Below are 14,177 nucleotides of genomic sequence, written 5' to 3' on the forward strand. Positions count from 1 at the left end.
AATACATCCAGAAGTCTGATGTGAAGAGGCATATCACTGAAAAAGAAAATTGCCACTTTGTTTTGGGATGAGCTCATCGCACGTCTCATCTAGCTGGGATTTCAGACACTGATTCTACGCCTTCAAGTAGTGCAGCATCTTTGGATCTCTCTGCATTTCCCATAGAAATTTGAGAGGGCCCATTGGCCAAAAGTCTGGCTTTTCTTGCCTGGGATTGATAGCTGCATGTGGGATCTGTTTCTAGGTACAGTTCTGCCTCTTCTTCAGGGAAGGGTCTGGCTTCTGGGCTTCCTCCACTAACGGATCTTCACGTTGCTTGCTTGTGGCTCTGGGCCCAAGTGGGCAATAAGCACTGAGTCCTGTCGCTCAGCCGGCCAGGAATGAATGTGAGAGCATTCTCTGAAATCCCACCACCCTAGGAGCTGCTGTCAGATGAAATTCATTAACTACGTTAACGAGCATTCCCTAGCTCAGAAATGGAAAGTTTACAAACGTCCTGAACATCTTCACCAGTGGGCGTAAGAACCACCAGGGCAGTGGCTCAGGTGCAGATACCGGGGATCCACCCCTAGAATGTGGATTGGTAGCGCTAAGGTGTGCCCTGGGAATTAATGTTTTTAACAGGCACCCCAGGTGATTCTGATGCAACAGTCCCCCCTCCGCAGCCCACGGAGAAATGCAGCTCTCCTTCTGCGTGGTTGAATGAGGCCCTGCTGAGGCTATAGGTCCTGTCAGAGGGGGCAGAGCTTCCCTGATGCCTCCAAGCCGTTGCTGGAACTGATCGCTCACAAACCTCCGCCACAGCGTCCCTGTCTCCGGAGATGGCAGTTCACCAAGATGTGAATATCACGTGGACTTCTCTTTCTCTCTGCTCTGTCTTCTCTCTCTCCCTCGCTCTCGCCTTCTCCCCCTTTCTGCTCCGATTCTCTGCTCCCTCCAAGCCATCAGCAAATCCTGTCTGCTCCATCTTCAAAATATTCTGTATCTGGGCCCTTCTTCTCCAACGGCACTTCCAGCGGCCAGGACACCCGCTTACTGGCTCATTCTCGAGGTATCGTAAGTCTGATGTCATCACTCTTCTGCTCCAGATGTCCCAGTGGCTCCCCTTCTCACTCAGACCGAAGCCCAGCTCCTTCCTGTGACCTGCAGGACCCTCTGCCAACCGGCCAGGACCTCCCCAGTCTTCTCCCGCTGCCCCTGCTCCTCTTGTGTCCTGCTGCCTCTGCCTCCAGGCCTCTGCTCCGAGGTCACCTTCTCCCAAGGTCTTTCCTGATCCCGCTGTTTAAAAGAGCGAAGTCCCCTCCCCTGTCAGCCCTCTTGACCTTCCCTGATTTAAGATTCCGTATAGCTCTTAACGACAACCTCTGTACTAAATCATTTACCTGTTGGTTCACTGCTGCCTAGGAGAATGTAAGCTTCGGGATAGAATGTTTGCCTGCTCTATCCCTAATTCCTAGATCAGAGCCAGGCTCATAGTGAGTGCTTCCATTATTTGTTGAGTTAACAAATGAAAGAAAAGCACAACAGGCGTTTACCTCTTTCCCCTGACAAGCTGATGTTGTAAGTTTTAAGTGTGTGCGTCTGCGAGCACACCTGTGTGAAGGCAGGCACGGAAAAGGGATCCTAAGGGGAGCCTGTGATGCCCCTGTTAGGAGCGAACCCATCTTCTTTCCCTGTGTAGTTGTCATGGGGCTGGAAGGCTGAGCTTCTGTTTGTGACCCGATAAGCTTCGTCCAGAGAATGCAATATCCCACAAAACTGCTTATGAATATCCCTGAGCAGCTTCCCAATAACCAGTAACCTGTTATGATTATAGTTTCAGTTGCCTAATGGCCTTTCACGCGAGCCTAACCACTGTTTTTTGTTGTGAGAAAAATGCAGTCCGTATGGCAATCAGCTCAAACTTTGGCACAGCTGCCTTTGTAAGTTGCAGGCTGCATCGCTGAGCTTCTCTCCGTTTGCCCATAGGAAAGCCATGCCTGTGCCTTTTAGTTAAATTAACCTAACTCTCCCTATCAGTGGTCTTCCTGCATTCCATCTCTCCCTGTTCCGATGACCCACTCTTGCAATGGGGACTGAGTGCAAGTCTTCACCAAATAACAAATACAGGGAATATAACACAAACCCACCATTTCTTTAATTCCAGAGAATAGTGTTTAGAGTTTGGTTTTATTTTTTACTCGACTTCACCTGAAAATGACTATCCTTTAGGCCTGTATCAGATTGCTTCTTTACCTTGGTACTCAGGGTACGTTCAGGAAAAATGTGACTTCTGGCAATGGAGGTGTGGAGGAGTGTCACCCTGATTCTAGGAGGGAACAGAGAGTGCATTTCTGCGGTTTGCACAGAGCCACGGGCACGGTTGACCTCTGGAGGTGGGGGGCACCCTGTTCTCCCCACACACCCACGTCCCTTCCCCCGCCTTGTTCTGGAGGTGAGTCCTGCCTGAGCACTTGCCCCTGGGTCAGGTCCTCCAGGCGCTGTTGCTTTACACTTAGCTGTTACCTTAGGGGCTGGAGACACCTGAGACTGACAAGTTACATTGGTTTCTTTTTTTTTTTTCATTGGTTTCTTTTTACTCAAACTGGATCCCCCTGGACTTCTTAAACCAATGGTAGACAGTGATGCATAGTTTTCTTCACAACAGTTTCTGTAATATCCACTCTGGGTTTTTTGGGGTGAGGGGGATGTGAGTTCTGTATCACTTTCCTATTTTAAAAAAAACATTCAGGGTTATGCCTAAATATCTATTTTTATCAAACTGAAATTTTTCAACTGTGTCATCAAGGTGCTCTCCTGACTTCATTCTCCCGCTGCTCCCAGACGTTCCACTGGAGACCGTATTACCTGTCCTGCCAACCCCTCAGCCTGCCGCTTTCTCAAGAACCCGTTAGCATCAGTCAGGGATTGTCCTACTGTCCAAAAGCTAATGCTCTTCCTGCGCTTTGCCCCCAGCGTGCCGTAAACCCCATCTGGATTGTCTCAGCACTCTCCTACCATTCGTTAGGCTTGATTTATAAAGTATGCCTCAAATCTGACCGGCTGAAGCCTATGCTGATCAACCTCAAGCACCTGATCAGATCCTTAACCCAGCTCTCTCGGTCTTAGTACTTGGGTTGCACTGGAGTACAGCTCCTAGGAATCTGGAGCCAGACCTCCTGGGTGTAAATCCCAACTCTGCTACCTACTGCCTCGATGACTTCAGGGAAGTCCCTTTAATCTGTGCTTCGCCTTGTTTATCTGCAGAACTGGAATAAAAAGGGCCCGTGCTTGCGTGCAAACTGAAAGCGTGAATAAATTTCATAGAGCAGTATCTGGCATAGAGGAAGCACTATTTAAATGTTAACTGTGTTCTGTTTTCACTGGTTGATAAGTCTCTGGCTGGGTGTTAACTTAACGTGGTGCTACATCTTCCCTCCCTCGGTTTCTTTTTCTGTTCTTCCCTGGAATCCTGTGTCCCTACCTGTTGATCTTTCCATTTCTTCCTTGCCCTCCGGTTTCCTCCTCCTCAGACCTAGATCTGGAGCATGGCTGCCAGCTAGGTTCACCCAGGGGTCGGGTATCTGTCTTCCTCGGGAGCTGACCCCTTGCAGCAGTCCAGCACTAGGCTTCTGTGCTGTCCCTGCTTGCCCCTTGTGCTCCCGGAGTCTCCCCCAACTGCTGCTCCCAGGGAGGTGGAGGCCAGGTGTGCACAGCCACTTTGCCTCCTGGCGGCCACGCTCAGGATTAGCATCATCCCTGGTGTCCTGAGAAAGCCCCCTCTTCTCCATTAGAGCCCCCCAGCCACGCCCCGCTCCCTTGGCCATTTCTTTTATGGACAATGGCATCTGCTCCAATTCCTCTGTTTCTTGGTAGTACAGATGGCCCTCTTTTTTTTTTTTTTTTTTTTAATGGGCCGAATAAGTGGGAGACAGAAGGAACCACTACTGGTCCACATGGGTCTCCCAGAAGAGCTGTGATTGTGGCCCCCTCTCTTATACTGCGTGGCAGTCTGCTTGTGCGATGCCCGCCACCAGAAACCCTTCAAAGGCACAGGGCAAACAAGAGCTGGCTCCCCTCTTCCCTCTCCTCCCTCACTCTCCATAGACTTTCCTTAGGGGGGGTTGTGTGTGCTCTTGCAGGCCCTTCTCACAAGAAAACCTACTTCCCTGGGCAGTGAGACAAGCTACAAGCTATTCTCTCTAGGTTCAGGGTCCCCCTAGAAGAGAAGAATGCTTGGACCCAAGACTGCATTCATTATTTCTCTCTTCAGTCTTCCTCTTGGGGTCGTTCCTTTCGGGTTGAGCCACATAAACCTGCTATTTGACCATTGTAGACCCACAGGACGGCAGTTTTGTGCAGTTCAGCCTAACATGTGCTTCCTGGTTGGCCTTTCTGTTCCTGCACTCACACCGGAGTGGTGCAGCCTCCTCCACCTTCCCCAGCTCTGCACTGAGACCAGATGGGAGCCGTCAGCAGTACTCCTTGCCAGAAGACCAAGCAAGTTAATTCCCTTGGGTTGAATGTTGTTCCTGTCTCTTAAACATCAAAAACCCATTTGTTTATTACCATCTAAGCCGATTTTATGGCGCAGATGTGGTGTCCATAATGAAGCTTGACAGCAACGATGCTGGAATCTGTCCTTTTAACGCAAGTTGGTTTCTGCTTTCCAGTCTTCACGTATAATGCTGCCAACAAGGAAACCTGTGAGGACCACCACGGACAGTGCTCCCGGCACGCCTTCTGCACTGACTACGCCACTGGCTTCTGCTGCCATTGCCAGTCCAGGTTTTACGGAAATGGGAAGCACTGTCTCCCAGAAGGTAAGGAGTGTGCACTTGACCGGGCTGGGGGCTGCGCCCTGTATGATTTTGCTGCTCGCTGGTTTGCGACTGGGGCTGTGAACTCTGCTTTACGGACCACGCATCTCCACTGCATGCATCCCAGCACTGGCCACTTGAAGGTGCTGGATAAATGTTTGAGAAATGAACACATTTGGGCTCCTTTCCCAATTTGAGGATTAGCCAGAAGGCTTTCGTCCTTTTTGCCAGCTCATTAGAGTCAAAGTGGATGGGAGAGTGGGAGGATGGGAGAAAAAAAATCGAAGACAGGTCTGTTTTGTACCTAGACAGTTAATCGGTCGGTTACGGAATCATGAGAATGGCCAAAGACTGAGTTTTGGGAATCGTGAGTGGAATGATTTTCCACGCGTCCATTGCCAACCTGGACGATGGACCTAGTCGACTGGATTTGCTGTCTTTCAGGGGTACCTCATCGGGTCAATGGGAAAGTGAGTGGCCACCTCCATGTGGGCCACACGTCCGTGCACTTCGAGGACGTGGACCTGCATGCTTACATTGTGGGCAATGATGGCAGAGCCTACACGGCCATCAGCCACATCCCTCAGCCCGCGGCCCAAGCCCTTCTCCCGCTCACACCAATCGGAGGCCTATTTGGCTGGCTCTTTGCTTTACAGAAACCAGGCTGGGAGAATGGCTTCAGCTTCACAGGTGAGTAGGATATTTGAAGGGGCCGCTGGTCACTGGCCATCACACTTTGGTCTTGATATTCCGTGAGTAAGGATTGGCTTGTTCCGTGTTCCAGAGCCTCAGGGGGTCTCGTTTTCTGTGGGGGTGGTAGTTGGGAATGGTTTGGTCTCACAGGACTGTTTTTGAAAGACTGATTCCTTCCACATGTTCTTCACATTGTCCTGAGGAATAGGATGATTCCCTTTGGAACATGTAGGTCCTTTCACCCGAATGGGTTGAAGCTTGTTTGTCAGGCTGTGTTTACTTGAGTTGTTAGGCGCAGATCTGTCAAATAGGGATGCACAAATGGTGATCACAGGGTATCTGGAGAGGAGTTTACTTCGTGAGTAAACTTCCTTCCTCCTCTCACCCCAACAACTCTGACCGATAATGGTACAGACCAGTCCTTCTCAGACTCTAACCTGCACACAGATCAACTGCAGCCCTTGTGAAAAGGCAGATTCTGGCTCTGTGGCCCCGGGGTGGGGTCTATGATTCTGTTTTCCTAGCAAGCTCCCCTGAGATGCTCATGCTGGTCTAAGGACCATGCTTTGATAGCAAGGGTGTAGAGGATACTTTGGGGCACTTTCCTCCTTACGTGCAAAGGCTTGTTTCCTACTGGATTTATCTTTATCACAGAGAAAGTACTGAGAGAAAAGTTCTTCCCCCCACCTTCAGCTATAGACTCAAGAGCTATTCTGGGGATCTTGTTTTTCGGCAAATTTTGAATAAAACAATCATCTTCTGCATAACTTAGTAAAAGTATGTGCCAAATGTTGTATGAGATGTATTCTGCTAAAGTATATTCATTATTTATCTGAAATTCAAATTTAACTGGGTGTCCTAAGGTTTTTTTTTTTTTTTTTGCTTGTTTGTTTTTTAAGTCTGGCAACCTTACAAAGAGAAGGGTCAAGATGTCCCCAGTAGCTTCTCACAGAAAACAAGCTGTTAGAAAGAGAAGCAGTGTGAAAGGAGGCAGGATGAAACCATACCGTTTAATAGAAAATTTGGGGAACTGATGAAATCAACAGCTAATAGTAGTTAGTCTTGGATATCAGATGATCTTCTTAGGCACCATCTCCAACAGCAGTAGAAATTAAGAAGTATGCACTGGTAATTATTACTGGAAGATGCTACCTCATCCTAGCTCTGTGCTAAATTCTTTCTTCCTCTCCAGGTGCTACCTTTACCCATGTTATGGAAGTTACTTTCCACCCAGGAGAAGAGAGGGTTCGAATCACTCAAACTGCCGAGGGACTTGACCCAGAGAACTATCTGAGCATTAAGACCAACATTCAGGGCCAGGTGCCCTACATCCCAGCAAATTTCACAGTCCACATAGCTCCCTACAAGGAGATTTACCACTACTCAGACTCAGGTATGTATAACCAGTTTTGACACCTATAACATGGGGATGGTACATATTTTGCGAGATATTTGTGAGGATGATGAGCTATTACATGGCATGTCCTTAGAACAGCGTGTGGTACATAAAAGGAGCTCAGTATCCTTTTTATTACTCTTATCAAATATATAGTATAAGTGAGAGAAGTGTTGGCTGCTGCATAAATGAATATCAGTGTCCCCATCCCAGTGTTAATGTAATGCCAGTGATAAGGTAAGAAACAGCAACCTTGTCTTTGGGGGTATGTAAGGGTTGTATGAGTACATACAGTTTTAAACCATCTGGACCACAGGAAAGTAGGGATTATTGGAATTTTTACTCGTTTCAGCCTGTTTTAAAATGAGATGCACAGCGTTGTAAAACGATTTGGAGTCAGAAGATAGGAATTCACATCACAGATTTGTAGTTGAAAATATATGGGGATAAGGTCACTTACCATCTGACAGCCTATTTTCTCCTCTTCAGAATGAGCATAAGAACACCTTTTCTCCTTGCTTTCCGTGGTTGACATGTGTCAATCCTGATGAGTTCTGGAAAACCACCCGAATGCAAGATGTTGGCTTAGTCACAGTTGCTGTCCTGCAGCAGAGTGGTTTGCTTGGAGCTGTGCCTTTCTTCCTTCTGTGGTGTGGGAGTTGGAAGCTGGGCAGGAGACGAAGGGAGGAGAACGGGTGGTGGAGACCCAGACAGTGAACAGAACCCTGGTCCAGGCTTCCCACTGCACGCTCAGACTGAGAAACAGCCCCTTCCTTTGCCCGAACCCTTCGGGCTTAAGTGCAGGGTGTTGGGAGCAGTCACGTCTATGTCCTCTAGAGCGTGGACTGGTTGAAAACTTGGGGTATAGAGTCAGGCTGACTTGTGTTCCAGTTCCAGCTCTATCACACGTTGGCCTCATGTCTTAGGCTACTTCTTGACCTCTGTAAGGCTCCCTGCACATGATCTCGGGGCTCACCTCGCTGGGATGAGGCATGAAGAAGGCCATGCTTATAGAGCGCCTGGCGTAGCTGGCACATGGTAGCAGAATTTATTCTTTGCTAATAATGACAGCAATGACAGCACTTTGGCTTTGCATCTACTCAGATTCCCGGAATTGCCTTGCGGGTTTTCCATATAAACTCAGGAATTTCCCAAGGGAACATGCTCCAGGCATTAGGTGAAAAACCCTACAGAAAAAATCGACCCTACATGAAACTCTCTAATATTTTAAACGTTTACCGGTTGGGCTGAATAATGTCTTTTGCAGCTGTGACCTCCACAAGTTCCAGAGACTACTCACTCACCTTTGGTGCCATCAACCAAACACGGTCCTACCGCATCTACCAGAACATCACTTACGAGGCCTGCAGGCACGCCCCCAGACACCCGGCCGTCCCCACCCCCCAGCAGCTGAATGTGGACCGGGTCTTTGCCTTGTACACGGATGAAGAAAGGGTGCTTAGATTTGCTGTGACCAATCAGATTGGCCCAGTTGAAGGTACATTTCCTTCTGTTGTTTTAGGCAAAAATTGAATCTAACATTGCTTCCTTTTTGAGTCACCTCAGAATGATTCACAGAGGTTCCTAAGGGTTACTGAGTGCCAGGCTCTGTGTTAGGTGCTGAGGGTAAGGATGAATAAAGCAGAGTCTTGTCTTAGAGATGGAGACAGAGGTAGAAATGGAACTTTTAGAACAGTGTCCCTGCCAAACAAAGGAATAGAGTACGATATGTGAAGCTGATCTGTAGTCAAACTCCGTATGTGTGCCAGTCTGTGTTGGGGAGACACCTGTGAACAGGTGAGGCCAAGTCAGGAGGGAAAATGATGCTGACAAGTATTTGTTACAATTGTGATGAGAACAGGGTGCTATGAGCCTAGCCTGGAGGTTCAGGGAAGAGGTCCCTAGAAAGTGACATTTTTAGCTAGAACTTAAAGGAGGGGAACGATTTCACCAAGTTAAGGTAAGACAAAGAGCCAGTGCCTGGAAAAACAAAAAGAACCGCATGTAAGAAAAACCCAGGTTAACATCATACTCAACGAGGAGAGACTGGATGCTTTCACTCTAAGATCAGGAATTCGACAAGGGTGTGTTCTTGCCGCTTCTGTTTAGCTCTGGATTGGAAGTTTTAGCCTGGGCAATTAGGCAAGACAATAAAAGGCATCCAGACTGGAGAGGAAGAAGTTCCCCTGTGATGTAATCTTATATGTAGAAAATCTAATTCATTAAACTATTAGAACTAATAAGTTCAGCAAAGTTGCAGGATATAATTTTTGTATTTTGATCTTGTATTTCTATATAGTAACAGTGAGCAAACTGAAAAGGAAATTTTAAATGATTCTGTTCCAAAAATGTTTAGGATTAAAAAAAATTTTTTAGTATAATTCTTTTACATTAAAACCTATAAGGCATTTTTGGAAAAAAAAAATTGAGACCTAAATAAAAAGAAAATTAGAAGACTGAATTCCATGTTTATGAATCAGAAGACTTAGTGTTAAAATGGCAGTGCTTCCTAAATTGATCTATAGATTCAACACAATCCTATTAGCTGGCTTTTTGGCAAAAACTGAGAAATTGATCCTAAAATTCAAGGAAATTTAAGGAACCCAGAATAGCCAAAACAATACTGAAAAAGAACAGAGTTGGAGGAATTCCACTTCCTGATTTCAAAACTTAAGAGTAATGAAGACCGTGTGTCCCTAGCATAAGAATGGATATACAGATCAATGGAATAGAAGCAAGAATCCAGAAATAAACACAAACACATTTACAGTCTGTTGGTTTTTGACATGGTTGCCAAAACAATTCAGTGAGGAGAGAGAATAGGTTTTTTAAACAAATGGTTCTGGAACAGCTGGATATCCACATTCTAAAGAATGATGAGGGACCCCTATCGCATACTATATACAAAAATTAACCGGGGGCGCCTGGGTGGCTCAGTCGTTAAGCGTCTGCCTTCGGCTTGGGTCATGATCCCAGGGTCCTGGGATCGAGCCCCACATCGGGCTCCCTGCTCAGCAGGAAGCCTGCTTCTCCCTCTCCCACTCCCCCTGCTTGTGTTCCCTCACTCGCTATCTCTCTCTCTGTCAAATAAAGAAATAAAATCTTAAAAAAAAATTAACCCAAAATGGGTCAAAGATGTTAATGTAATATAGCTAAAATTTTAGAAAAAATAAGGTATGAATTTTTGTGACTCTGCATTTGGCAATGGCTTCTTTAGAGGGGATACTAAAAGCATAAGCAACAAAGGAAAAAATTGGGTGTCATCAAAATTAAAAACTTGTGCTTTGGATGATATTATCAACAAAGTGAACATACAACCCACAGAATGAGATAAAATATTTGAAAATCCTATACTTTTTAAAAGATTTGATTTATCTATTTGAGAGAAAGAGAGCACAAGCAGGGGGAGCTGCAGAGGGAGAGGGAGAAGCAGATTCCCCGCTGAGCAGGGAGCCTGATGCAGGGCTCCATCCCAGGGCCCTGGGATCACGACCTGAGCCAAAAGCAGATGCTTAACCTACTGAGCCACCCAGGAGCCCCTGAAAATCCTTTATTTAATAAGAGACTTGTATCTAGAATATACGAAGAACTCTTACAACACAATAAAAAGATATTTGGATAGAACATTTGTCAGAAGATAAACACCCAAAGCACATGAGAAGATGCTCAATATCATTAGTTATCAGGGAAATGCAAACACAATCAAAACCATAATGATGCTACTTTACATGCATGTGGACAGCTACAATAAAAAACAGATAATAACAAGCATTGGTGAAGATGTGGAGAAACAAACCCTCATACACTGCTGGCAGGAGTATAAAATGGTATACCTACTGTGGAAAACAGTCCAGTTTCTCAAAGTTAAACACAGAGTTACCACTTGCGCAATTCTACTCCTAGCTATATAACCAAGAGAAATGAAAGTTTATGTCCCCACAAAAACTTGGACACAAATATTCATGGCAGCATTATTCAGAATAGCCAAAAGATAGGAACAACCCAAATGTCCAGCAGTTGATGAATGGATTTTTAAAATGTCCTATATCCATATAGCAGAATATTAGCAGCACATAAAAAAGGAATGAAATACTGATGGGAATGAATTTTGAAAATATGCTGAGTGAAGGTAACTAGTCACAAAGGACAACATTTTGATTCTATCTAATGGAATATCCAAAAGAGGCAAATCCACAAAAACAGTAGATTAGTGGTTGCGTCGGGCTGGGGCATAATAGGAGGGTAAGGCATGGATAGCCAAAGGGTGCAAGTTTCTTTTGTGGGGGGATTAAAATGTTTTAAAATTGATTGTGGTGATGGTTATGTAACTGTAAATATACTAAAAAACATTGAATTGTGTACTTTAGATGTGGGAATTATATGGTTTGTGAGTTCTATCTTAACTGGAAAAAAAAAATAATTGTAGGGGGGAAAAAAAACTAAAGCAGTGTTTCTCAAACTTCAGTTAGAATTAACCATACCTGTGAAGCTTGATAAACATGATGGTAAAAATGTTCTAGGCTTATGAAGCATTAAGGACGTGAGTAACCCGAAATACACATTGCTAAGCAAAAGACGCTGGTCTGAAAAAAGCTACCTTGGTGTGATTCCAACTACAGTTGACCCTTGAATGACATGGGTTTGAACTGGGCAGGTTTACTCATATGTGGGTTTTTTTTTTTTTTCAGTATAGTACTGAACATGTATTTTCTTAACATTTTCTTTAGCTTACTTTATTATAAGAATACAGTATGTAATATACAAAATATGTGTTATTGGTAAAGCTTTTGGTCAACAGTAGGCTACCAGTTTGGGGGGAGTCAAGAGTTATACAGATTTTCAGCTATGCAGGGGGTCAGCACCCCTACCCCCCGTGTTGTTCAAGGGTCAACTGTATATGACATTCTAGGAAAAGTGAAACTACAGAGAATAAAAAGATCCATGGTTAGCAGGAGTTCAGGGGGAGGGAGATGGGGTGAATGGGGAGAGCATGGGATTTTTAGGACAGTGAAGCTATTCACTGTAGATGTGGATACATCTACCGAAACCTACAACTGCATGACACAAAGAGTGAGCCCTAATGTAAACTAGAGATTTTAGGTAATACTATATCCATCTTGGTTTATCAGTTATAAATGTACCACACTAATACAAGAAGCTAATGAACTGCAAACTGGGGAAAGGGGAGGGTATGGAAACTTTACTTACTTCTCAGTTTTTCTGTAAACCTAAAACTGTTCTTTAAAAATCTTGATTAAAAAAATAAAAAATGTTTAGGTGAGCCAGAAGATGAGCTTGCAAAGTCCGGGAACCCTAGCAGGTAGGAAATTGTCAGATGGAAGGGACCTTTTATTTATTTTTTTAAAGATTTTATTTATTTGAGAGAGAGCAAGAACAGAGGGAGAGGGAGAAGCAGACTCCCCGCTGAGCAGGGAGCCCGATGCAGGGCTCGATCCCAGGATCCTGAGATCATGGCCTGACTGAGCCACCCAGGTTCCCCTTAAGGGACAGTTTAATTCTGAAAGCCAGTAGCTAGTGCTTTCCCCTAGAATGCGAGGGGCACAGGAGGAGAAAAGAGAGGGTCTCCCACACATGGCTCTATACTGATACTGCTGAGGCCGGAATTGGTGTCTCCGAGAGATGATTCTAGGACTCAGCATTGGAGAGGAGGGCTCCGGAAGCCTCCTCACGCTCAAGGTGCGACGGTCACTTCAGCAATATGATACCGAGATTAAGGCCAGAGGGCTGGACTCTTCAAGGATGCAGAGATGACTTGAAAGGAGAATCCAGAGTTTGCTGGTGCGGGGCGGGCGGGCAGTTTGGTTTTAGGAAACTTGCTTGGGGGTGCAGGCATTGGGAGCCCAAGGATTATAAGGTATTGAATTAATAGCATGAAAATGTCAGTTGATTTTAGAGAAACGTGTATCGGAAGAAGGGAAAAGATTATTGTCTCTTTCTCAAAAGATTTGAGCAAAAACAAAGGAAAACCTCCTTCTGCCCTTTGCTGGGTGTAAGGTGTCTGATGTGTAAAAACCAACGATTAGCGGAGGAGCCTCCCAGGCCAAGGAATCCTGCTCCGATTCTAGAAGTATGTGGGGAAAAGATAAATCTCTGGGTGTATTTTTCCTGGAGACCCACCAGATGGGAGTAACAGAAAGAATGCCAGTAAACTGTCAGGTACCAGGCTGCTAATTTGTCTTTAGAACTTTATGTGATTTTCCCTTCCACGCAAGTCACATCCTAACACTAGCAAAGGATGGTTTACTTGGTGCCAAGCCCTGTTCTGAGTACTTAGTCCCACACAATCCCCTGCCCAATAGGCCGATCATCAGCCCCCATTTTATAGAGACTTGCCCAGTCGCAGCTACAAAGTGACCAGCTGGGACCCAATCCCGGGCACCAGCTCCAGAGCCCACCTGGTCACCTCGCCTGGCCCTGCTTTCCCACATGGACTCCACTGGCCTCAGGACGCCTCAAAATTTGGGCCGAATTGCAAGAGGGAATGTGTGTTTTAACCCTTTGTGTCTGCACCCTGTTGCATCCACCCCTATAGAACACTGCAATACGGGTTACGCTCCCTGAATAGGAGAAAAACGGGGCAAAAGAAAACAAGTAACAAAATCCTTCCCCCACACCCCCTGCACCCCCCTCTCGCTGCCCTCCGTGCACAGTATTATCATCTTGAGTGTTTCCGTCTCTCCAGAGGGAATGACGGTCCGGCTGGAACGTCTGGGACACAGCATGGCCGCCCCAGTCGACGTGGGCGCGCCTGGCTTCCCAGGGCCGGTGAGGCCGTGCTGTCGGGGCTGCGTCCGCCCCGTGAGCCGTCAGAGCCTGGGGCCCGGCCCAGCCGCAGCCCCCGCACCTCGCCCAGTGTTTGCGCTTCAGCTGCGGGTCGGCAGTCTCTCCTGGGCTCCTAGAACCGGACCCCCTGGCGCCCACTTCAGGGCTCCTTCTGGCAAGTTGAGGAGACTGGGCAGAGGGCCACGCGGGGAAGCGGAACGGACTGTTCCTTGAAGGAAAACCGCTCTTCTCTTGATTAAATGAGTAAATTAGTTCCAGCTCTCCTGTCAGAGAGTCAGGCTGTTGGAGAGGGTGAGGGCGAACTAGAACTCGTCGTGAGGAGGATCCTGTTGTTCGTGCTGCGATAGGGGGAGAGCGAACATGCCAGAGAGCATGCATAGCTATGTGGTTTTAGGAATGTATTTTTAAAACAAGGGTTTTGGAAACCGAATTCCGTGAGCAGGGCCTGTGTTCAGAAGGACTCTACACTTGGTTTACTGCTCCGC

At 46.4% G+C, this 14,177-nt stretch overlaps 1 protein-coding gene across 2 annotated transcripts in view; it reads left to right on the forward strand.

Annotated features, from left to right (window-relative positions):
• Positions 1 to 14,177, forward strand: part of NID2 (nidogen 2) — a 58,045-nt gene that overhangs the window by 19,166 nt on the left and 24,702 nt on the right. For both annotated transcript variants that reach the window (XM_028118488.1, XM_028118566.2), the window contains exons 5-8: positions 4,653 to 4,802; positions 5,244 to 5,489; positions 6,685 to 6,885; positions 8,156 to 8,386. In XM_028118488.1, coding sequence (XP_027974289.1) covers positions 4,653 to 4,802; positions 5,244 to 5,489; positions 6,685 to 6,885; positions 8,156 to 8,386 — 828 coding nt within the window. The remainder of the gene's footprint in view (positions 1 to 4,652; positions 4,803 to 5,243; positions 5,490 to 6,684; positions 6,886 to 8,155; positions 8,387 to 14,177) is intronic.

The sequence above is a fragment of the Eumetopias jubatus genome, unplaced genomic scaffold (assembly GCF_037043125.1).
Source record: "Eumetopias jubatus isolate StellerSeaLion01/CBP00866 unplaced genomic scaffold, mEumJub1_p1.0 scaffold_7, whole genome shotgun sequence".
NCBI classification, from domain to species: domain Eukaryota; kingdom Metazoa; phylum Chordata; class Mammalia; order Carnivora; family Otariidae; genus Eumetopias; species Eumetopias jubatus.